Source organism: Mus caroli, chromosome 10, assembly GCF_900094665.2.
Source record: "Mus caroli chromosome 10, CAROLI_EIJ_v1.1, whole genome shotgun sequence".
Taxonomy (NCBI): domain Eukaryota; kingdom Metazoa; phylum Chordata; class Mammalia; order Rodentia; family Muridae; genus Mus; species Mus caroli.
The window spans coordinates 87,832,503-87,857,517 of NC_034579.1; the positions used below are offsets into that span (position 1 = coordinate 87,832,503).

General features: G+C 44.9%; 2 protein-coding genes across 3 annotated transcripts in view; both read left to right on the plus strand.

Moving 5' to 3' along the window:
• Nucleotides 1-5,019, plus strand: part of Fgd6 (FYVE, RhoGEF and PH domain containing 6) — a 107,143-nt gene extending 102,124 nt beyond the window's left edge. Inside the window, exons 18-21 of the mRNA XM_021174937.1 lie at nt 434-561; nt 1,272-1,400; nt 2,701-2,849; nt 4,778-5,019. Of these exons, the coding sequence (XP_021030596.1) occupies nt 434-561; nt 1,272-1,400; nt 2,701-2,849; nt 4,778-4,814 (443 nt within the window). The 3' untranslated portion in view covers nt 4,815-5,019. The remainder of the gene's footprint in view (nt 1-433; nt 562-1,271; nt 1,401-2,700; nt 2,850-4,777) is intronic.
• Nucleotides 5,020-12,030: 7,011 nt separating this feature from the next.
• Nucleotides 12,031-25,015, plus strand: part of Nr2c1 (nuclear receptor subfamily 2 group C member 1) — a 50,677-nt gene continuing 37,692 nt past the window's right edge. Inside the window, exons 1-2 of one of the 2 annotated variants that reach the window (XM_021173931.2) lie at nt 12,031-12,217; nt 21,059-21,131. In XM_021173931.2, the coding sequence (XP_021029590.1) occupies nt 21,078-21,131 (54 nt within the window). In that variant the 5' untranslated portion in view covers nt 12,031-12,217; nt 21,059-21,077. The other variant, XM_029482586.1, reaches the window with a different exon arrangement.

Consider the following 25,015-nt stretch of genomic DNA (forward strand, 5'->3'; position numbering starts at 1 on the left):
TATTGAGCTGGAGTCCCATGTACTTAGGTTGAGGGTGAACTTGGCTAGGGTAAGCAAGGATGGACCTTGGCCTCCTGATCCTCCTACCTCCATCTCCCAAGTGCTGGGGTGACAGGCATGAGCATTGTTACTTTGCCTTTTGATACTAAGGACTGAATATAGACCCTTGTGCCACAAAGCAGGCACTCTGTCACTGAGCTGTGTCCCTAACTGTCTCAAAATCCTAAGGACACAGAAATGTGGTCTTTTCACATGGTTTGTAGTTCAAGACGTCTATGTGCAATCAACTGAGCTCGCACTCAGCCCTCACCTCCTGCCTTTGTCTCCTGGGAGCCTTTTCTTGGGCAGCGTGTGCATCACTGCTTACTGATTTTAGTAGGGAGTCTGAGTGCTCACTCTTGCTTGCCACATGAGCGTACTTGCTCTGTTACAGATCACCAGCTGTCACCTAGGGTTGGGTCTCCCGGAAATCACAAGTCTCCTTCAAGTGCCTTGTCGTCAGTCTTACATAGCATCCCGTCAGGGAGGAAGCAGAAGAAAATCCCCGCTGCTCTCAAAGAAGTAAGTGTTTCTTTCCCTTAAGGCTGACGGGGCTGCCTTTCATAAAGAATGGTACCATTTCCTGTGTTCCTATTAGGACATTCCTCTGATGGATATGGAAGATGCCTTGCAGGTTTTTTTTTTCTTCATTTTATGACCCGAGTCATTGACAAGATGGCTGCAGAGTTTTGGGTGCTTAACAGCAGATCAGAGTACATGCTGACCTCCAGGCTCCCTCAGTATCACAAGTGCCTGTTCCACATCTGAGTCCACACTAGCATCCCAGCCCTTCTCACCGCCCTGCCCCCGCCCACCCTGAGCTCCTCCAGCTCAAAGGCCTCTCACAGCCCGGCTGTCCTCGCTCTGCCCTGCTCCGGCTGTCCTCACGCCTCCCTAGCCCTTGCTCTTCTCTCTCTAGCAGAGAGCCCTGGCCCTGTCTAGTCTGCTGGCCAAGATCAGTCTCCTTTCTGTCTCTGCTCTGGACTCTTCCGGTTGCCTCTGGCTTCTTTCTCATATCCACAGTAAAAACCTTAACCAGATCATGGAGTGGCCATGTTGGCAAATTTCTGTACTTCATTCCCTCCTCCAATACAGAGAAAACCCAGTGTTGCTCTGACAGGTTGTCACGCTTGTGGCTTTCAATAGCTTGTGCTTGTGAGTACCTCTGCTTTTTATTGTGGTGTTTGTTGTTCTGCGAACCCCAGAACTGCACGTAGGACTTGCTTTTCCAGGTGTCAGCAAACACAGAAGACTCCACTATGAGCGGCTACCTCTACAGATCCAAGGGCAGTAAAAAGCCATGGAAACACTTATGGTTTGTCATCAAAAACAAAGTACTCTACACATACGCTGCAAGCGAGGTAAGGCGGACTCTTGTTTTTTGTTTTGTTTTGTTTTTCCCCTGAGACAGGGTTTTTCTGCACTGCCCTGGCTGTCCTGGAACTCACTCTGTAGACCAGGCTGGCCTCGAACTCAGAAATTTACCTGCCTCTGTCTCCCAAGTACTGAAATTAAAGGCGTGTGCCATCACTGCCCAGTATAAGGTGGATTCTTAAGAGTGACTTTGGAATCTTGTTTTAGTGTTGTGGGTTTGTTTTACATGGAACCGAGGATGCACGTGGGGCCCTGAGCATGCTGAGCAAGCGCTGTTTTAGGCGCCAGAAAATGGAGTTGCTGTTTTATTGCTCTATGGCTTTTTGAGATAGTGATTCATCTTATTATAGCCCAGGCTGGTCTCTAGCTTACCATTTAGCCTAGGTTGTCCTCAAACTCATAATCATCCTCCTGCCTCAACTTCTCCATGCTGGGATTACCAGCGTGAGCCACCGTGCCTGGCCTGTTACTTTTACTGTGAACAATATTATTCTTTTGTCCCATGAGTTCTGACTCGAATGTTAGGCGTTTCCCAGGACTAAAATGCCAGAGCTTTTGTCGCCATTTTCACACAAGACAGAGATTGCCCTTTGTCCAGCCTTTCTTGAGTGTCCCCAGCCTGTACTGATCAGGCATCAGCGCAAATAAGATAGGCTTTGTCCTGAATAGTCCTTAGCTGTCCTGGGGTCCTGCCTTTTTTACCCAACATGATCTGTGTCTCAGCAGCCTATGAAAACCTCTAGGGCAGCTAGCTGGGTATGGTAGCACAAGCCTGCAGTCTAGAAGGGAGAAGTAGGAGTTCAAGGTCAGCCTCAGTTACATGAGGAGTTTGAGGCTACTTTGAGTTACATGAGACTCTTAAAAAGGAGGAAGGGAGGAGCAGGCACGGTGGCGCATGCCTGGAGAATACAGACAGGTGAATTGCTGTGAGTTCCAGGGCTGCTTGGGCTACAGAGTGAGACCCTGTCTCAACCAGCAAGAGTCCCAGAGTTCCCCGGGTGGGATCTAAGTGAGAGTCACTTACTGTGTTGTGTGTCTCCCTCCATAAACTGAATGCTCATCACCTCCTTTCCTTGGCTACAGTGGCAACCATAATCCAATGGCTGTAACAAGGTGGAGAGCTGGCAGGTGGCGAGCAGGTGGCTCCCTGCTCACTAAGTAAAAATAAGCAGTTAGAAGTACTGTGTTGTATATGAAATTGAGCTGTACAAATCAAGACCTTTCACGCCTGCCTGACATCTCAGTCTAAAAGCCTGTCTTCCTTCCTATCGTCTGTTTTTAAATTAGGATGTGGCAGCTTTGGAAAGTCAGCCTTTATTAGGCTTCACCGTCACTCTAGTCAAGGATGAGAACTCAGAGTCTAAAGTGTTTCAGCTGCTGCACAAAGGCATGGTGTTTTACGTATTTAAGGCAGACGATGCCCACTCCACGCAGAGGTAAGTCATGCCTAGTTCCCTTTTCTGCCGGAGCTTCCAAGCTGTTCTTTTAAATGGCATTTTAAGAGCATAGAGGACGGCTCAGAATTTAAATCAGAGATCCAAACTGGAAGCACTTAATCTGTTATTCAGATAATTCTAAAACAGAAGATGGGTGGTCCTGTCCATACTGTTTGTCAGCAGGGGACCCTGGAGGAAGCACTTGGAGCTCTGCTGAAGCAGGCACAAGCCCTCTCCTTCAGAGAGGACAGAATTCCCCCCTCTAGTTCTTCTGTGGACCAGCAGGACTTAGAACTAACTGCTGGCTAGCTTACTACTCTGCAGGGAGAGTCAGACCCACAGGCTGTTTCCAGTGGAAGGAAACAGTATGTTCGACAGTCAAGGCTGGGACAGTCTCTTCAAAATGCCAGCAACAATCTTGATTTGAGGTCTAAGGAGACTCCCTGCAGCTGTGCAGCTGTGCCGTAAAGCTCAGAGGCAGACTTGTAGGTGGTGAAGAGCTAATGTGCCAGAGTTGCATATGTTCCTGAGTACCCACCAGCCATAGGGCTATACTCTGAACAATCCCCCTGCCTCCAGCTGTTTTACAATAGGCAACAATGCCTAGCTGTTTCCATATGTGCGTGTGTGTGTGTGTGTGTGTGTGTGTGTGCATGGGAGAGGTATATCATCAAAGGCCCTTATTACAACGCCTTTCCTCTCTCTCAGGTGTCCTGACTCAGTGAGTTTTGGAAACTAGCTATGGTCTTGGTTTCCCCCTTAACTCTACCAACCAAAATGTGTGTTTTGTGGAGGTCAGAGGGATAATCAGATCCTCTGGTTATGAGCCACTAGCTGGGTGCTGGGAACTGAATCTGGCTCCTTTAGAGCAGTCAGTGCTTATAAGTGCTACACCATCTCTCCAGCCCCTGTGGGATTTCTTAAAAGCATTCTATTGCAGTATAACATAAGCTATTTGCACCTAAAATGTGTTATTTTGGAAATCCTGCCCTTGACATCTGAGCTGCATGTGTTATGAGATACTCTTAGGTTTAGTGATTTCAGATGTTCATAGTTCACTCCGGTTGTTCTTCTGTAATCGGTTTCTGTAAAAAGTCATTTATTAGTAAGTGTGGGGGTGGAGTGGAGTCCAGGGGGTCCAGGGAGCAAATGGGCATAGCCCAAGGGTCTTCTCAGTAACTGCAGCTGTGTGCCACCAGATGAGGCTTTTAGACAGAAGGATTTCCGATGACTTCTGTGAGATTATGGAAAGCATTTATATTGTATGTGAATTTTTGATCTTAGAATAGACTAAATGCCAGATCATTGAAAAATGTGGAACACGTTTGATTTAAGGGACATACATGGGAATTTTGGTCGGTAGAGTTAAGGGGAAACCAAGACCATAGCTAGTCTCCAAAACTCACTGAGTCAGGACACCTGAGAGAGAGGAAAGGCGTTGTAATAAGGGCCTTTGATGATATACCTCTCCCAGAGCCAAGTAAACACACACACACACACACACACTGACTCACACACACATACTCACACACAAACATACACATTCAAACACTCGCACACAACATACACACTCGCACACACATGTTTAACATTCCTTGATTGTTTGTGTGCACCCATACGGCTTCAGTGTGGGGATAGTCTGCAGGAGCAGGTTTCCACTTTCCACCAGGTAGGTCTCAGGGACTAAACTCAGGTTGTCATGCTTCGTGGCAAGCGCTGTGCCTCCTCACTCATTCCAGGACATGTTAGAACATTTCCACCTGAGTTAGTAATGCCACAAAGAACACACTCTCCAGGCAAAGCGTCGGATCAGGTTACCAAATAAAGGATAGCTAGTGTCCTGTGCATAAAAACCCAGTGTGCTGCAGGAGAGATCTTAGTGCCACATGGCTGAATTCTCAGGCCTAACAGATGTCTCTCATCACCAGGTGGATAGACGCATTTCAGGAAGGCACAGTATTGTAGCAGCACTGGCTGCCTTTCCTCTGGGGTTCCAACGAGGTGGAGGTGCAGCAGAAAGGATTAAAAACTACTCAAAAGCCGTGCAAGAATGAACACTGCCGAGACAAATCCGCCCACAGTCGTTATGAGATAGATTGTTTTGTTAGGTATATATACAGTTCCTAAAAATGTTTTTCATGGATGTTATTTATTAAAATGTTGATGTTTACTTGCTGGTCATAACTGTTTCTGAGACTCACACTGAATTCTAAAGTACTGTTTAGAGCCTGGGAACTTACTGTAATACTGTATTCTGTGTACCATGGATGATATGCCGTCCACACTGTTGTCTCTGCCTTACGTCATGACACTCTGACTGTTGGTAAAGCTTTGCAAGTGAAGCACACATATTAGTAGCAAATTTCCATACAGTGGTTGGTTATAAATTACAATTTTAAAATTGCTGATGAAAATGAGTAGTTTTGAGTCCGTGAACTTAGGTGGAACTGTTTATACTGCAGTAGAGATGCACGTTACCGGCGTCTACCTCAGCAACTGTGAAGTGAAATCCCAGCAGCAGAGTCAGTACTGATAGCGTTGTCCACAGCCCCCCAGACTCCCACACCCCAGAGGATCTTGCCAGTTGGCCTCCAACTAAGTGTATAGTATAGGCAAAGCATGAGCTGCAGTCTTCCTGCCTCAAACTCTAAGCAACTGGAGTCCCAGGCCTGTACCACCACGTCCAGTCTTTATTTAAAACCGCCAGATCGGTGTCAATGTGATTTTTCTCTTCGTTTTCTGAGACGGAAGCTCACTTTGGAACCCAGGCTGGCCTGGAACTTGTGTAACCCATGCCACCCTGTGACTCATGGCTTCTCAACTGCTAGGATTACATGTGTGTGCCACCAAACTCAGTGATTAATGTTTTAAAAAACAGAATATAGCAGGCAACACGTTACCTAATACCCTCTATTATTCTTAAGAGTTTTGAGGCCAAGTCAGTGATGGTATTTCTATCTAAAAGGATGTCACATTTTCTGCAACATGTATTTTACAAGTGATCTGAAACCACTGTTTTTTTAAGGAAATTTTATGCTACTTTGATTCATTCCCCTTGACATTTAAAGTGTCGTCATCGTCGTTGTTCTCCTCCTCTTCCTCCTCTTCTTCTTACCCCCCTTCTCTTTTCTTCTCCTCCCACCCCCGCCCCTCTTTGCCCCTTTTGAGACAGGATCCTTCCAAGCAGCCCAGGCTGGCCTGAGGCTCACCCCGCTGCCTCAGCTCCTACATCCTAGGAATTTAGATGTGTGCTGCCACTTGGACCTTGTCAGTCACTGTTCCTCAGTAGGAGAGGTTCGTGTTCTTCATTCTGGCGCACTTACTGTTTAACATGCAAACCCACTTGCATGTAAAGTTATTAATTATCAGCAGGAGAATGAAGTTATGCTTAAAATTGCATCAGTGTTTAAATATTTTGTGTGTGTGTGTGTGTGTGGTTTTTCGAGACAGGGTTTCTCTGTGTAGTCCTGGCTGTCCTGGTACTCACTTTGTAGACCAGGCTGGCCTCAAACTCAGAAATCCGCCTGCCTCTGCCTCCCGAGTGCTGGGATTAAAGGCGTGCGCCACCATGCCCGGCGTGTTTAAATATTTTGTTGAATAAGTTTAAACTGTCAGTTAAGAGGCAGGGTTATCTATAAAATATCCTATTAAAGGCTGCAGGCGTTTCCTGCTTCGTTATCAGTGTTTTTTAGTGTGAGATCAGTGGTAGAGAATTATATTCTGAACACTATTTTTTCATCCTGAACACATTCATGAGGCCTTTTGGATGCCGTTTGCTGCAGATAAAGCAGATCTAGAGGTAGCAGGTCCAGTTTTTCTGGATGTGTCTGGCTATGGCATAATTTGAAGCCCTATGCAATTTCCCAGAACCCTACACCGTACCTTCCTTGCCACAGGAAACAAATCAGTCCTTCAGAACATATTTCAGTTGGATCGCATAACTGTTTCCCACGTGAGCATCTAACTGCGTAACATTCGTAGTGCGTTCCTTTTGGAGACTGGGGCTTCTTTTACTGAATATTTCTATCTTTTGTCTTTGAATTCTCAACCTCTTAAATTTTCTTGTAAGCCTCAGAAAGTCTAAGAAGTATTAGCTAGGTCATTCTGTCTTCTAACATGTGACAGAATCAATACACTGTTCAAACTCTGAATATATATATAAAGAGAAATTAGCGCACAAAGTAACTCCTAGGTGTTGGAATCCATGTGTGAGAGTCCATTTGCTTAGTCTTATGAAAAACTTTGGAAAAGGCAGCATAGAAACTATCAGATTGTGACCCCTCCCCTATGACATTCTAAATGAGGAGTGAGACTGTGTTCCCTGATCCCTTCATAGCCTACAAAAAACTGTCAACCACGTATGTATTTAACCTGGCTCATTCAGTGGTATTTGATAAGAATGTATTTATAATTTGCTATAAAACTACTTTTAGAAGTATTTCTGAACCCAGGGTCTCTATGCAGAACTCTACCCCTGAGCTTGCCCCGTTGCTAACATTACGGATGAATGATTCCAGCACGGCCTAGATGTGGAGAACATCTCCATTCTGGGGCCCTGCCAAATTCCTAAGAGAATGAATGAAACGGGACATTTGTTACATTATCCCACGTTCCTGAACCTCTTTCCATTGTTGACATAACCTGTATCGATCGGCTTTCCCCGACGGCCCTTGTCTTCTGCAGTAAGAAGCTTGATTCTTTGAGTATTTACTGATTTTTTTTTCTAAACGATGTCAGACACCCCCACTTTGATTTCTTTCTTTCTTTCTTTTTTTTTTTAAGATTTATTTATTTATTATATGTAAGTACACTGAACATGTCTCAGACACTCCAGAGGAGGGCGCCAGATCTCGTTACGGATGGTTGTGAGCCACCATGTGGTTGCTGGGATTTGAACTCTGGACCTTCGGAAGAGCAGTCGGGTGCTCTTACCCACTGAGCCATCTCACCAGCCCCCACTTTGATTTCTAACACAATGGAATGGCACTGAGGAAAACAAATGGGAAGTATGTTTTATTTAGGCAGATACATAGTAGGCTGTGGAGGGATGGAGGAGCCTTCTATTCGAGAACCTAATGTTGTCCTCACCATATGGCAGTATGCCTTAAACGCACTTCCACTGTGCTCACTGTAGTCAAAAATGCTGGAATTTCCAGAAGTCAACCCTACCTCACTGCACGCCATGATTCTTAAGGATAGATACCATATTTATTCTCTGCATTTCTCCTGGATCTTTGCAGCTTTAGTTGAATACATTGAAGACAGGCTTCCCAAGGGGTTTTGCCTTAAGTAAGAATCTCACTGTTTTCCCAGGACAGCTCCTGCTGACATCTCCTTAGGGTGTCACCCTGCCTGACTCAGTACAAGATCCAGCTACCCCAATGTCATCTCCAAAACCCCCCTGATCCACTCTCTCCTCACCGCCCTTCAAGCCCACATCCCTGGCGAGACTTAGCACCCAGCTTTCTCCCCGTTCAAGTCTGTTTTCTTCAGAACACCACCTGGACTTCTGAGATCAGACTCTGAGCCTCTCTTGTCCTTACCATCTTCATTCTTCCACTGTTACACCCACTTATGGGTGCTACAGTTTTCCCTCTGAGCTGTAGGAACACACACTCGCCTGCTATGTAGTGCTATGTAGAAGGCCCTGGGTTCAAGCCCTTATCTAGGAAAACAATCGTGTTTTGTTTTGTTTTGTTTTTCCTTCCCGATTTCAACCCCTCTTTCTGTGTAGTCTGTTTCAGGCATTGCAAAAGCAATCTGCGTTACTGCAGAATTCTGATTTAATCCCAATGCCTGTGAACTTCAATGGCATTCCCAACGGTTTGGCCTGCTTCAGCCTTTCTCACGCCAGTCAGCCCAGCTCTGCCCCGTGTTATGTGACACTTCCTTTAGATTGTTTGTGCTCGTTTCCCTGGTTCCTGTAGTCCTCAGCTCATAAACCCTTTCACCATTCCTACTGCGTTCTGTTCTTGAAAACACTTCGCCTTGCTCACTGGAGGTGGCCCACATCCAACAAGAATGTCTTCCATGCCGTGGATCAATGCTTGCTTGTCTAGTTAGATGTCTCCTGTGGGTCCCTGACAAGTATCTTCGGTACACGTGCTCTGGAGCCTATGCCACTTTTAATGTTATTTTCTAAATAAAAATCTATGGTGTTTTCCCTTCTAGGAAATGTTAGTTACTACTGGGGAAGGATTGTAAGAAAGGAGACAGGTTTATTTACCGCACAGTGAAGACAGCAGTGGTTCTGATGGGAGTTTGCCTGCTAGAAAAAAGAAGCTAAAGGTGGTAGGAGCTTTTAAAAGACTAAATATCAAAATATTTTTTTCTCTCTCATGGAGCAATTTGCTGCATGTAAAAAGCAATTTCAGAAAAGAAATTAATCACTTTTAATGTTTTTCACAAAATACTTTTTTTTTACATAAAGTGATAATGGTTTGTATCTTACTGTTCATAAGATCATTTATAAATAAAAATAGCATTGTAAATAATGTTAATATGTATTATAATTCATACAAAATAAATGTACTGTAATATCTACTGCTGGTGTGAAGTTCTTTATTAGAGGTTTTGGTTTGTACTGATTTTTGATACCGTGTAGTCCAAGGTGGCTGGCCTTCAGTGTTCACACTCTCCACATCAGCCTCCTTAGTAAATGGGACTGTAGGCACGTGCCACCCAGCCCCACTTTGACAAGGTTTTACTAAGCCATACCTTTAAGATGAACCTCACTGGCCCCCTTTTTCTAGACTGTGACCAAGAAAACATGTCACCTAGAGCAATCCTCTAAAAGTGGCTTCTGTTTCCAGACTGGTTTATTCACATAGTTACTTGTGAGACAGGGTTTTACCCTGTTGTCCAGGCTCACCAAATATTCATAACAACCTTCCTGCCATGGCCTCCCAACTACTAGCACAGCAAGCGTGAGCCACTGTGTCCAAGTTTTAATAAGATAACTTCTTGTAACTTAAGTCCATGAACTGGAGGTGAGTGGTAACCATGGTAACCACAGCATCCCTTTGGGCACGTGCATTGAGAACTGAGAAGAAAGAAATCATCTGGAGTCCCCTTTCCATCGAATCCAGCGTACTTTCATCATGTTCACCTTTGAGACAAGCTTGAGGTTATTGGAAAGGCTGCATTATGGGCAAACCAAGCAATGCTAAAAGGTAGACTTTCAGAGAACTAAGCAGAGAACTAAACATGAAACAGTTCCAAATGGTAGGGAAGGTTGCAAGTCCTTTTTCTATGTCTAAATACTTAATTCCAAAGAGAAATAGTAATATTTTCTTAGAGGTGCAGTCCAGGCTAGCTTCAAACTGACTGAGCTCTGGTTCCTCCAGCCTTTCTTCTCAAGTGCTAAGATTATAGGCCCGAGGCCGTGGGACCATAAGGGACAATTATTCAACCTAGCACAAAAAGAGTTTTGATTCCCCACCCCCCCAAACTTAGGTTTCTGCCCTGAATCTGGCTGCGCTTCTACAGTGTTTATCTTGATGCAAAGGAAGTTTCCAGATCGCCTCAAAGTCTAAACCACATAGTACCTGAAGTACAGACCAGAGTTTCCTGCCACAGGTGACCTTTCGTTTTGCAGATCTTTATTGACCAGCAGGAACTGTTAACTATCTGGGGACACATCGTCTAGCAAAATGGACAAAAAACAGCCCTTAGGAACATAAAGTACACAGCAGTGATTGTGGTCTTGCTTTTTGATAAAGACAGTCAAGTAAAATTTGACACGACTTTGCCTCAGCCTGTTCTCATATTGCTGGGAAGTTCTATGTAATTGGGCTCTAGGCAGACAGTGTTATAGCTCTGCTCAGGCAGGGGGAAGTTTCCCCAAATCGTGATATTACAGCTCTTTTGGAAAAGGTAGCCTGGCCACCATGAGCCAGGGAATACCACAGAGTCACATCCACACCACACAAGAAACCTCCCACGAGATTTGCTGGAAGGAAAAAAATCCAGGAAAATGGCTGCCTCTTCAAGAAACTTCAGGGAACTGGGCAGGAAAATGAACTTTATATAGGATTTCTTGGAGTGTGGGGTTTTCCAGGGTGACCTGCAATTGGAGGATTATGTGGCCTGGTCTTGGCCAAAGCTTGAGGATTGGTGGGATTCTGTGATCAGACTCTGGGACAAGGTCTTGGGCTTGGGTCAAGTCAGCGCCAGGGTGTTCTTTCCTGGGCCCTGTTATCCTACACAGACTCCTTAGTACTGGTGAACTAATCTAAGAGAGTGCCCACAACAAAGTCCAGCTTTCCAGACATTAAAGACACCTAACCCAGACCCATTCGGTTGTTTATTATTTCACAAACCAAAACTTCCTTTAAGGGGCAGGAGAGATGGCTCAGATGATAAAGAGCACTGGCTGCTCTTGTAGAGGGTCCAGGTTCAAATCCGAGCACCTGCGTGGCTACTCAAAACGATCTGTAAGTTCACATCCAGAGGATCTGATGGCCTCCACCTAGACTAGGCACACCTGTGGTGTACCAGGCATAGATGCAGGTAAAACACCCATATTAATGAAATTTAAAAACAAAACAAACCGCTACAGCACTGGAGAGGGAGGCAGGAGGATCACTAGTTAAAAGACTAGGCTGGGTTCTGACAGGCCCGGTCTCAAAAGACTTGTCTTTTTCCTTCCTTCCTTCCTTCCTTCCTTCCTTCCTTCCTGCCTTCCTGCCTTCCTGCCTTCCTGCCTTCCTGCCTTCCTGCCTTCCTGCCTTCTTTCCTTCCTTCCTTTCAAGAGTTTTACTCTTAGTGTAGGGTGTTCGGCCTGCACATATGTTTGTGCACAGAAGAGGGCACCAAATCCAATGGAACTGAAATTACAGAAGATGACCACAGACCAGGTGGGTGTTAGGAATCAAACCAAGTTCTCTGGAGGAGCCACAAGTCCTCTTAACCATTGAACCATCTCTCCAGCCCTCGGTCGTCCTTGATTTCTAATTACGTGTGTTTGGGTATGTGCACTTGGGTGCGCGTGCCCGCGGAGGCCTGGCACCAGAGTTGCAGGTATTGGAAGAACTTGATGCTATCTATCCTCCTCACAGGGCATCGGGTGGACACGCAGCTGCGGCGGCGCTCTCCCTCCACACCTGCAGGGGGCAATCGACTTCCAGAACCGCCGCTGGACTCCGGGGCCCTCGGCTTCGCCCAGGGAACGTCACCACCGCCGGCCGCTTCTCCACCGCGCTAATGCGCAGGCGCCGAGAGCACCGCGCACCGCCAAGCCGAGGGTGGGGTCACGAACTCTGACCCCCACCCCCAAATACACAAACTCAGAAAGCTCCCCTGTCCCCTTGGCCTCGGGTCCCCTCGCCTCTGCTCTCTCCAGCCCAGCGGCCGCCGCGGCGGGAGGGGTAAGTCGGGTGCGGGGCGGCCCAACCGCCGAGCGTCGTGGCCCGAGCGCCCATGTCCCCGAGTGTCCCAGCTCCCGGTTACCGGAGAGCCGGACGGTAGCGGATTGCCCAAAGCTTTGGGAGGCCCGGCGGGGACGGTGACCTTTCACCTAAAGGGAACGCTTCCGTCTCGGCGCCGCTTCCCCCGCCCCGGGGCTGCGCGCGTGGTGGGTGCAGGGCAGGGAGCTGCGGGGCGCAGGACCGGAGGGACCATGTACCCCGGGGCTACGGGATGACACCTCCTCCGGCTCAGGATTCTGCTTGCATGAGAGGACCAGCATCCGCTGCGGCTGTATCTTTGAGGGAAGGTGGCCTAGGGCTATCTCATGCACTGGGCATATCAAAGCTTCCAGTAGCTCTTTTGTTAGGAGCCCTGCCTGAGTTTCTGCAGACAACGTCTCATGATGTGCAGATATTGCCAGGTTGTCCCCTATCCCTGAGTTAAGCAGGTCAGCCTAAGCTGGAAAGGACAAGCAAAAGAGACTTGAAGTTAAATCCGTTTAGGGCTTTTTTCCACCGCTTGGGAGTTGTTAGTGTGTCTTAGACTTCGAGGGAGGGGTTTGTTCTTTGTTTTTAAAACAGTGTCTGCTTGTTTACTGGGTTGAGTAATTGTCTCTAAACTTTATGTGTCTACTTTGGTAAATTTGGAAAGAGATTATTGATCTGTTCTAATCAAACAGCAAACATGAAAAAGGAAATCGTTTGGGGAGGGTGTCTTGGGAGTTGTAGTTTGGTGGGACAGAAATTCAAGTCCATTAGAGAAGATTCCAGGAAGGGAAGAAAAGTGGGAGTTTATTGTGGACCATTTAACATTGAGAAAGAACAGAAAGCCTGGATGACCTGCAGGAAGGAGCCAGGCTGGTGACACATGCCTGTAATCCCAGTCCTCGGGAGGCTAAAGCAAGGCAGGAAAGGTCACCTGGAGTTCTTGTGGAGACTGGCTTGGAAATCATGTATCCAAACCCCAGAAGATGTATAGAAGATAAAGGAAAGGTCCTACTTCCTTTGTATCAATATGGCCAGTAACCTTTTGGTGTGCATCTTGAACCTTTGGATACACTGTAAGTTTTCCAGTTGCAGTCATTCCAAAGACCTATGAGTCTAAGGGTGGCAGTAACCACAATTCCCGTTTCCAGGTTAGAGCTTCTGTACTGTTCTAGCCTGTAGGACACCCTTTATCGCCTCCTAACTCTGGTTTCAAAGGCTGTTTTAATGTTGCTTCTACTGTCATTAAAGAAGACACTTGATGCTTGTATCCATTACAAACAAAACATACGGTGACAATAAATTTAACTAATTTCATGATTTCATCATTCTGTGTAACGCTTTCAAGGTGAAAAGTTTTCAAGGGGACCATACAAGGCAACAAAGCCTAAATATCTACTGTGGGTATGGTGAAGTGTGTAATTCCTATCCCAGTGATAGCAAAGACCAACATCATACAAAAAGCAGCACTATAAGATCCTCTGTGCACACGCACACACACACACACACACACACACACACACCCTTTCAAAACCATCTCTAGAAAAATGGACCTCTGTTCGAAAATTTTAAGAGTTAATCGAAACCATAGACGTCTGTCCTTAAATCCCAGCTAACTCTTCCCGTACACTGTATACAGCGGTATACAGCGGATTGTTCAGAAATAGTGGGTAGAATGGAATTTGAGCCGGGTCTCAGAGGTCAGGCACAAGTGTGGTAGGAAATGGTGTATGCTACAGAAGCACGGTTTGTGTTTTGTGTGACAAACTGCTAATAGTTTACCTCTGGGATTCCTAAGTGGGGAATTTCTTAGACTGACTGCATGCATGGTAAAGCTTGATATTTAGCGTATAGCATTGAGGTATAAAGGAATATGAACTTGTGACTTCCTGGGGAGGGTAATCTCCACCAGGTGTAATGATTTCTGGGTATGGGTGTTTTGCCTGCGTGTATATCTGTGTACCACAAGGGTACTGTGCTCTCCAGGGCCAGAGGAGGGTTTCAGATCCTCTGGAACGGAAGTACAGGGGGTGGAGAGCCAACATATGGGTGGAGGAATGGAATTTAGGCTCTTAACCCTTGAGCCATCTTTCCTGCCTAAGGAGGTCATTTTCAATTATAAAGTCATCTCTACTGTAAACATCTCCAAAGAACCAGTTTTCGCCCTGCTTTTCCATGTTAGCTATTTTAGTAAGACTTTCAATTTTATCTTTTAACATAAATATATTCCAGTCACTTCCTCGAAGCAACATGTTTACATCATTGAATATTTCAAAAACTATCTGACAAGTAACAGTTTTGAGTGCCATAAATCATTATTAAAAAAAAAAAAAAACCCAAAATGAAAACTAACCAAATCGGGTTTCTGGTCCACCAAGGTACAACATCTTCCGTAACTTTCCAATTTGAGTGTCCTGAGAGCCACCTCTGCATGCTTGAGGGGCTCTGTAAGCTGACACTGTTTGCCGGGGTAGGGAAACAGAGCGAAGAGAACGGCTTTTTGATGAACAGTCCTGCCAAGCACAACTGCCTTGAGACTTTCTGGCCACAGGTGCCTCCTGATGGCTCACTGAGTGAAAGGACATTTGTTTCTGCAAACTTTGAATTCTGTCACAGGCCACCATCCTCTAGTACAATTTCTGCATCAACATCTATGCAGACTCTTAAGGAGACCTTTTAGCTGTGAATCTCCATTTGTTAAAAAAAAAAAAAAAAAAAAAAAAAACAAAATCCGCTGATGTTAAGATTAATATATTCCCAGCTTGTGTTCCCTCCCTACAGGGCAACAAAACAGTTTTTCAGATATGCTTCCTTCCTTCCTATACATATCTCAAAGCAACAACCGTACTGCAATAGGAATACTAGTCGTGGCATCTCCATGAATTACTTCCCTCAAACCTGCTGAGAAAGTGATGGGACTGGTCGCATTAGTTCTGGAAATTCTATCGGAGGGAGTGCCCTTTAATAAAGAAACCTGAAGAATTCCATCACCAGCCTGGTTCTTTTAGCAGGGTTATTAACTCCCCTCTCCCATGAGCCACTGCTAACATTTTAATGGTAACACACATACCCCCTGTATGCGCACACGCGCACAGGTTTTGCAGTTAAATGGGAATCTTTGTAGAATACAAATAAATGCTTTTCCCTGACGGTACCGACTGTCCAGGCTTTGCCGCCCCTGCCCCTTATGTTGGACAGTCGTAAGCATATTTAAGAAATATTCATTTTGTGTGTTGCATACTTTTTATTATGGTGCCAATTCAGCTGCTTTCGGGTTCTCTGTAGCCAAAGCGTCATTAAAAATCAAGCCAAGGGGTCTTTATTATTTATTTATTTATTCCCCCATCATCGTGGTTATCAGAAATAAATCTATATCGCAAAGATGATTTCACTTAATTTTTTTCTTACCACTTTGGTTATTCTACAACCTGGCTGGAAAGAGTCAGACAATTATCCATTAACATTATCCACTGGAGGATATGTGATCACATTGTGAACCCTGAGATTTTATTATTTACTGGAAAAACCTGTTTTTTAGTTGAGGTGTGGCTCAGCCTCAGTATGCATACCTTTCATTCAAGAGCTTTCTGCTTGAATATTATAAACAGGGTGAAACAGAGGTCTCGAGGAGGAGCAAGCAACCGGTTGACCAGAAGTGAACACTGGATTATGAAGAAAAAAGCAGAGTAAGGAGGAGTCAGGAAGACGGATAGAGAGGCGTACAGGAAGTAGAAGGGAGGGACATTCGGGTGAAAGGAGGGTTTTTTGAGACAGCTTGAGAGAGGGACATTGTTTCTGGGACATCACCCAAGGAGGAAGGTCAGCTGGGTGCTTTCTCTGCCTCTCTGATCTAGCAGGCTTTCACCCCATCATCTGGCTCCTGAATCTTCATTGGTAAAATCAAATGATTGAGATTTTGTTAAACAAACAAACAATCCAATAATCCATAACAGAAAAACAGTGTTGTCCTAAAGTACAAGTGAATATTGCTTATAATTCTTAAAATAAGTGCTAACTCTAGTTTACGAAATTACATTTATGGTTAAAATTTTAAAATCCCATGTTGATAGCTGGGCAGTGGTGGCACAGGCCTTTAATCCCAGCATTTGGGAGTCAGAGGCAGGTAGATCTCTGAGTTCGAGGCCAGCCTGGTCTACAAAGCAAGTTCCAGGATGGTCAGGGTTACACAGAGAAACCCCGACTCTAAAAAATCAAAATAAATTAAAAACTAAAATCAAGCGCGTACACAGCAGTGATGGTTGAGGGATGTTGTTCCGGGTCTTTCGTCTTGCTACAGTTGAACATTCAGCTTCCGGAAAACGACAGAACAGCAATTCTTAGAGAGCGTGCTCACCAAGCACAAGGCCTGCAGAGCTCCAAGACAGACTGGTCCCAGCACTGACCAGGGAGTGTCCCGCCCTGAACAAGACGCTATCAAAGGACCAATAGGGCTTCTGCAACAGAGCCTCACCTCTGAGCAGAGCAGGTGCCTACCCAGCAGGAACTCAGCGGCATTTTCCTGTCACCTGGGCACTTTCTGTCTTACTGCCCTTTCGCTTGTTATTTTGATTTCCATTTTTGTGGGGGGTTTTGTGTGTGTGTGTGGAGGGAGGGTGTCTTTTATGTGTATGTTTCTTGTTTCCTCGTTTTAAAGAGAGAGAAGAAAGAATATAAAGTCGGATGGGTAGGGAGATGAGGAGGCATTGGGAGAGGAGAAAAACATGAACAAAATATTTTTTATGATCCATGTATGGTGATGCCCCTTTAATCCCACCCCAGAGGGTGGGGACAGAGGTAGGTGACTCTCTGAGATCAAAGCCAGCCTGATCTACAAAGGGAATTCCAGAACAGCCAGGGCTACACAGAGAAACCATGTCTTGAAAAACCTATACATACATTCATACATAGTGTAATGGCTGTTCCTGGTTGTCAGTTTGACTATATCTGGAATGAGCTACAATCCAGAATTGGAAGGCTCATCTGTGATCCTGATCTTGAGGCTGGGAGATACAAGTTTCTGACCTGGATCTTGGTATGGAGATCTTGAGGCATAGTGGCTATGAATCCCAGCAGACTAAGGCAGGGAGAGCTCTGAGTTCGAGGTCAGCCTGGGACAAAGAAAGTCTCAGATCTAGGTGCGGTAGTACACACCTTTAATCTGGGCCACACCTACTGCTGGAGACCACATAAGGACTTTGGAAGAAGGAAGATTTACTCTCTGTCTTTGCCTGTGTGCCCTGTGGGACTGAGCAACTGCTAGATCCTTGGACTTTTGTTCACAGCTGCTGCTGACCTTTGTTGGGGAATTGAACTACAGACTATAAGTCATCAACAAATTCCATTACAATATAGAGACTACCCATAAGTTCTGTGACTCTAGAGAACCTTGACTAATATACATACTTAATTTCAGTAAAAACTTAATCATATGTGAATATGTTGGGGGTAGAGAGTACACATAAGTGCAGGTGCCCATGCAGACCAGAAGATGTCAGATCTCTGGAGCTGGAGTGACAGAAGATGGTGAGCTATCTGATGTGGGTGCTGGGAACTGAACTCTGGTCTTCTGTAAGAACAGCATGTTGGTAACTGCCAAGCCATCCTTCCATACCCCTCAATAGACGTTTTTAAAACAAGCAATACCTTATACTATCTGGTAATGTATTCATCTTCTTTTTCTATTGCAGTGACAACCATGACCAAGGCAACTTAGAAAGCATGTAATTTGGGGGTTCACAATTTTAGAGAACTAAAGTCCATGACCATCCTGGCAGGGAGTATGGCAGGTGTGGTACTGGGGCAGTGCCTGGCAGTTTACATGTTAAGAAGGCAACCAGAGGCAGAGAGAGTGCACACATGAGAGCTAACTGGAAATTGCATGAGCTTCTGAAACCTCAAAACCTTCCCCAGAGACACACCTCCTCCAACAAGATCACATCTGCTAATCTATCCAAACAACTCCAACTGGGGACCACGTAGTCAAACATAGGAGCCCTTTGGGGCCAGTCTCTGTCAAACTACCTCAGTACTAATTTGGTAATTAGATGCTAGAGAAAGATGGTGGAAAATATTTGAAAATTTTTTTTCATAATTACATAATGACATTATGGTTTTATGTAGCTAAACCATTATGTTTCTGTAAAAACAGGAAAGTTTATATGGGGAAAGAAAATCCATAGAACCCAGTAGTGTGAGCTGACGTGTTTCAGGCAGAGTCCATGGTGTCCTGTGCTATGACAGCTTGCACAGCACATAATGCACATGTTCTGTGTTTTAGAAAAAGATCTCAGTGGGGGCTGGTGAGATGGCTCAGCGGGTAAGAGCACTGCCTGCTCTTCCGAAGGTCTCAAGTTCAATTCCCAGCAACCACATGGTGTCTCACAACCATCGGTTAGACAATCTGATGCCCTCTTCTGGCTTGAGGATGTATATGCAGCAGAACACTCATACAGTAAATAACATTAAAAAGAAATCTCAGTGACAGGGTTCAGTACAACACGGATGGACCTGTGCTGTTAGTAACAGCTTGGGTTTACTGGATATTTGATTCTGAATTAAGTTTTGGTCACTACAATTTAAAAACCTTTTTACTGTTGCCAGATATGGGCTGACTCCTGTGCTGACCACTGCACCATCTTGTATGGATGGGGTAGAGATCCAGAGTTTACTAAACTGAGGGGGTTTTTGTTAATTATACCATTTGTGCAGGGAAGTCAAGCGGGCATGTATAAGGTTGTGACCAAGGTTCTTAGCACCGAGGCGGTAAGGGGACTATCTGACGCTTCTGAAATTTAATTTTATGTAATCTGTGTGGCTATATCGTCTGCATGTATGCCTGTGTACCGTGTGCATGCTTCATGCCTGCCCAGACCGGAAGAGGGGCTTGGATCCCCTGGAACTAGAGTTACAGCCAATTGTGAGCCACTACGTGGGTGCTGGGATTCAAACCAGGTCTTCTGGAAAAGCAGCCAGAGCTCTTAGCCTCGGAGCTTTCTCTCCAGCCCTCATCCTCAAGTTTTTTGCTCTCTGCCTCAGGCGAATAAAAATACATGACACTTCAATGACTAATTTAGCTGTCTCTTGTATGAGCTTTTCCTAAGTCTTCAGGAGGCTTGTTCTTCTGTGTCCTCTTGCTCACATAGTGAGCACTGCGCTCATTCCGATAACTTGCATGGACCGCCAACTACCTGTTAGGGACCAGTAGATGTGTGTGTATTTTCACTTATCCACTCTTTAACCTCTCAAAGAGATGGTGTCGGCTGTCTTATTTCTGAAGAAGCAGCCTCAGGTTAAGTGCCTGAAGGGTATTATAAAATAAACTATGCATTTAGTAGCGATTACAGCTGGGATTACAACTCTGAACTCCAGCAGTCTGTAACAGGCTGACCATGAACCTGAAACTCTGACTCAGCCTCAAGGGCTGAGCGGGTAAGCAGTTTAAGGTTTTTGAAGTACAGTGGCAAATTACTCTTCTGGGAAGGTAGACTCGTTTGAGCCATCAACAGTCTGTAGACTACGTTGGCACTTGCCTATAATCCCGATGCTTAGGTAGAGGCAGGAGGTTTGGAGTTCATGGTCATCCTTAGCTACATCGCAAGTTCAAAGCCAGATGGGTTACTTGGGACCCTACCTTAAAAACAAACAAACAAACAAACAAACAGGAGTCTGGGGAAATGGCTCAGCAGTTAAGAGCACTCCGTGCTTTCCCAGGGGACCCCAGTTACTTTCCCAGCACCCACATTGGGCAGCTCAATGCTGCCTGTAACTTCATCTCCAAGGTCTCCAGCACCCTCTTCTGGCCTCCTCTGGCACCTTCATTCCTGTGCACAAACCTACGTACATATATATATACATAGTAAAAAATGAAAATAAAACTTTAAAAAAGAAAAACGCCCGTTTCGTCTCCTTTCTCTGCCGTCTTGAGCACACGTATCGATCAGCAATGGTGTGGCACGGAGAGTGAAGAGAAAAGCCATTACCAAGGACAGGAAGCATGATAACTGCAGGGATTAGGAGTGTGTGCAGCTATCGAGTAACGTTTAGCAAGTGACAGCCCAGATCCTATAGTTGCAGCCAGGCTGTGATAACTATCCAGAAGGTGGGTAATAGTAAATCTGTATGCTTGATCTTTTGCAAAATCGTCTTTGATGGCCTGCAGGCAGAGGCAGGCATTCCTGGGACTTGCTGTCTTCTAGCCTAGCCAAGAAAACATGAACCCCAGCTTCCTGGAGAGACCCTGCTTCAAAGGTATAGACAGCGATGGTGGTGGACACTAATGTCTAACTCCAGGGACCAAGATTTTCATATAACTGCGTTGGCTTGTAGAACAGCATTATCCACCCAGGTAGAATAGCTTCTTAAACAGGTATGTCAGAGTACACAAAAGCGGGATAGTGACATGAACCCCCCAGCGAGTCCCATCAGCAACTGCCANTGTGCACCGTTGCTAGTACATGGCAAATCTTATTCCGTCTAGTCCAGTAGATCTCAGCCTGTGGGTTGTGACACTTTTGGGGTCACATTTCAGATATCCTGCATATCAGATATTTATATTATATTTCATAACAGTAGCACAATTACAGTTATGAAGTAGTAACAAAAATAATTGTCTGGTTAGGGGTCACCCTGACATGAGGAACTGTGTTAAGGGGTTGGAGCATGAGGAAGGCTGCTAACCATTGGGCAATTCCCTTTCATACGCCGCTGCCTGCACCGGATGATTTTAAAGAAAATCTTAGGCAGCATATAATTTCAGTTTCTTCAGTAAATATTTTATGTATATAATTGTAAAAAGGCTTTTTTTTTCATCTTTGGCAGATACTTTGACCATTAGATCATGGCGACCATAGAAGAAATTGCACATCAAATTATCGACCAACAGATGGGTGAGGTATGTGTAGTTTACAGTTTATCTGCTGACCTACCAAGCCTCTATTCTTTATGCTAAATGTCCATATTAGGTTACAGAAGTACCGGGATGAAAGATAGCTCAGCTTTCAGATAGCTTTCCTCTGCAGTTGGAAGCAGTTAAATAATTGCAATAGAAATACGTTAAGTACTGTGACTTTAGTGACATCTACAAAAAAAGTTTATAACAATAAATAAACAAAAAGCTAATAAAGCCTTAGGAGTAGGAGGGGCTCTGATCAGAGAATGCTGCTTGGTGGTTAGGAAAACTGAGATCAGTCAGAAATTACTACATCCTATTTTTTAGCAAAAATTAACCATGGCATGGCATGCTTTTGGAGTTTTATCCAAAATTTTTGACATCATTACTCATGTATACAGTGTTAATCTTGACTCTTCTTTTGGGGGCAGAGGGTTGGTTTTGTTTTGTTTGTTTGTTTGTTTGTTCGTTTTGAGACAGGGTTTCTCTGTGTATCCCTGGCTGTCCTGGAACTCACTCTATAGAATTTTGAACTCACAGAGATCTGCCTCCCTTTGTCCTCAGAGTGCCGGGATAAAAGATGTGCACCACCACCGCCTGGCTGGCATGGTGATTTTTTAAAGTGATTTAAAACACTGGGCACGTCAGGCCTCAGAACTATAGGGCAACACTATCTTGTCTTAGCGACCTTCTCTGGCCTCCATTCACTGTAGGAAAGAGAGGTAGGCTGCTATAAAATAGTGCTGAATAAAAGCCCGTCTCGGGGACGAGGGAGCTGGCTTATCTGTATAGAGGTGCTTGCCACTAAGTCTGAGTTTGGTCCCCAGAAAAACAAAGAAAGAAAGGTGGGGGAGGGAAAGAAGGAAAGAGAAAGAAAGGAAAGAAGGATGGATGAACGAACTCTCAAAGGTGTCCTCCCACTCCACACGTATGCTATGGAGTGTATGCATGCACACACACGTAAATGTAAAAAACTTAAAAATATAAAAATAAGTATGAGGCGCAATGCAGATCAGTGGTTGGCACACAGTCTGATAATAACCACGGATGGCTCCTTATGGCAAGAGCTGTCCTTAGTAATGACTGGGATCAGACCTTTGAGCTGGCTCAGCAAGCAGAGACACTTCACTCGCTAAGCAAACCTGACGACATGAGTTTAAACCCTGGAACCCACAGAAAGGTGAAAGGAAAGAAACAACTCCAGAGACTTGTCCTGGGACTTGCATATACATGTAGTCTCTCATACACACACACACACACACACGATATTAATAGTATTAATAGCTAAGATAGTTTTAGCTACCTCGTGTAAGTGAATCTTATGTTAATAGTAACGCTGATAGTGAAATAAAAATCAATTAAAGCTTCCTCAGGATATTAGTACCTATAAACAACAATTATTGATTTGCCAGGCTACTGGCACACGGCTATAATCTCAGAACTCAGAAGGCAGGAGCAAGAGGATCTCATAAGACAAAGTATCTGTCTCTTCAGAGCTCTGCCTGCTCCGCTCTGTCCTCCATTTGTATATAACAAGAACTCCTGATTCCACGCCACAGCTAACTTTCGCAAAGCTACACGTCATGTTTTGGTGTGGTACCAATGGGCAATCTCCACAGCTTGAAATGCTATTAAATTATTCCCTACTTTTCCATACTATCTATGTGAGACTGGGTTGTTTGTTTGTTTGTTTATTTTAAGTCTGAACCAAAACCTGCATATCCTAATAGGTTAAATGAAGAGACAGATATGAACTTACAACTTCATTAAGCCAGGCATTGAAAGAGTTCACAGAAATATAAATTACCACGACTCTTACTAGTACATATTTAGTGGAGAAATAAACTTAGTTTTCATAAGTTATTTCCCATCAGTATATGCATTGTTTTTAAATGGATAAAGGGTTTTTAATTATCTTGGAAATTTCATTATACCTCTCCGAAGCCTAGTTTCTTTGTTTCATTTTTCCAGGACCGTCAGGTTAGAGCTAGAATATGGCCCCAGGCCTCGGGAACTTCCTTGAGCAGTTGTACAGGATATCCTGTGATATGTCACAGCAGCCCACTGGTTTACAGATAGGCAGTCATGAATGTAAATGAAAGGCTCCCAGGCCTGGGCCTGGGCAGGGGTTGGGGGCACTTTGCCAGAGCACACATTTGTGGGACTAGATAAAGCAAGAGGTGTCCCCTGTCACCAGGGACTCTTCCAAAGCATCGTACAGCTTCGCCCTGTAGTCATTCTAGCCCAGGAGAAACTTGGTAAGGTTCGACTTGAGAATGGCATTTCTTGGCTTGTCCCTCCCTTTGAACTGGACCACCTCTGCGACAGATAGGCATGTGTCCTTCCCATTGTCATTGATCGTGATGTGTATGTCGGTGAGGGGGAACGGTTTCCCCAGTGCAGGTGTTACAGCTCTGAAGGAAAAAGGACCCTGGCAGCTGGGAGCCAAGGATAACCACAAAGTCACACCACACAGCAAACCTCACACAGGAGATGTACTGGGAGGGGGAACCGTCAGCCCCAGGGAGCTGAGCAGGAGGCAGGTTTATATAGGGTTTCTGGGGAGCAGAGCTCTCCAGGGCGGTCTGATCTTGGGGAAAGCTCAGGGATTGGTGGGATTTTATGCTTTGGGGCTGGTGTTATCCCACCCCACCCCCCAACCCCTTGGCCCTGATCTCTGGCTTGGGGTCAAGTCAGGGTCAGAATGTTCTTTTCCTTGGCACTTTTGCCCTCCATTGTCAAATTTGACATGGTAGCTGGCTCCTGACATTTTGAGAGAATTGTTTACCTAATTACAGTTCTTCTCCATCGAAGACCAAGTTTATTGTCTTTCTTTTTCAATTATTCTCTTATACTGTATTAAATAAATACCCTTTTATGGGTCTAATGTTTTAACCCAGTGGCAGTTAGATCATGCATATACCTAATTCTCTTTTCTAAAAACTGACTGAATATTGGACTTTTAATTACAATGGGTATTGTTGAAAGAAACAATCTGAGCTATGCTGGCTAGTTTTTGTCTACTTGAATGAAGATAGAGTCATTTTGGAAGAGGGAACCTTATTTGAAAAAAAATTGCCTTGGCCCATGGATAAGCCTGTGGTTTCCTTTCTTTCTTTCTTTCTTTTTTTTTTTTTTTTTTTTTTTGGTTTTTGTTGAGACAGGGTTTCTCTGTGTTTCCCTGGCTGTCCTGGAACTCACTCTGTAAACCAGGCTGGCCTCGAACTCAGAAATCGGCCTGCCTCTGGCTCCCAAGTGCTTGCACTAAAGGCGTGCGTCACCATGCCCGGCAGCCTGTGGTTTCTTGATTGATGATTAATATGGGAGGGTCCAGCCCACCGTGGGCAGAAGGTTCCACCCTAGGCTGTGGTCCTGGGTGCTGGAAGATGGCAGGCAGGCTGAGCAAGCCATGAGGAACAAGCCAGTAAGCATGGGTCTCTGCTTCGGTGCCTGCCTCCAGGTTCCTGCCCTGCTTAAGTTTCTGCACTGTCTTCCTTCCACGATGGACTGTGAAGTAAACCCTTTCCTCTCTAAGTTGCTTTGATAGTGATGTTTTATCACAACAATTGAAACCCTAACGAAGTAAGACCCACGGTAACATTTGTTACAAATGAACTGGTGATTCAAAGACAAGTCCTGTAGGAAGCTGGAAGTTACTGAAGTTAGAGCCTGGGGATGGTAGAGATAGCTATGAAAAAATATAATCGAGTACATGAAAAACAAAGCAAAGCTACCCAGACGTGGTAGAAAGAAGTATTTACCTAATCCAACAGTAGCAAGAACGAGAAGTAGTTACCTAATCCATTTTACTGTTCAACAAAGAAAGTTCAAATGATAGCAGCACTAATCAATACAAAAACGTCATTGGCCACCATTCAGAACTTACT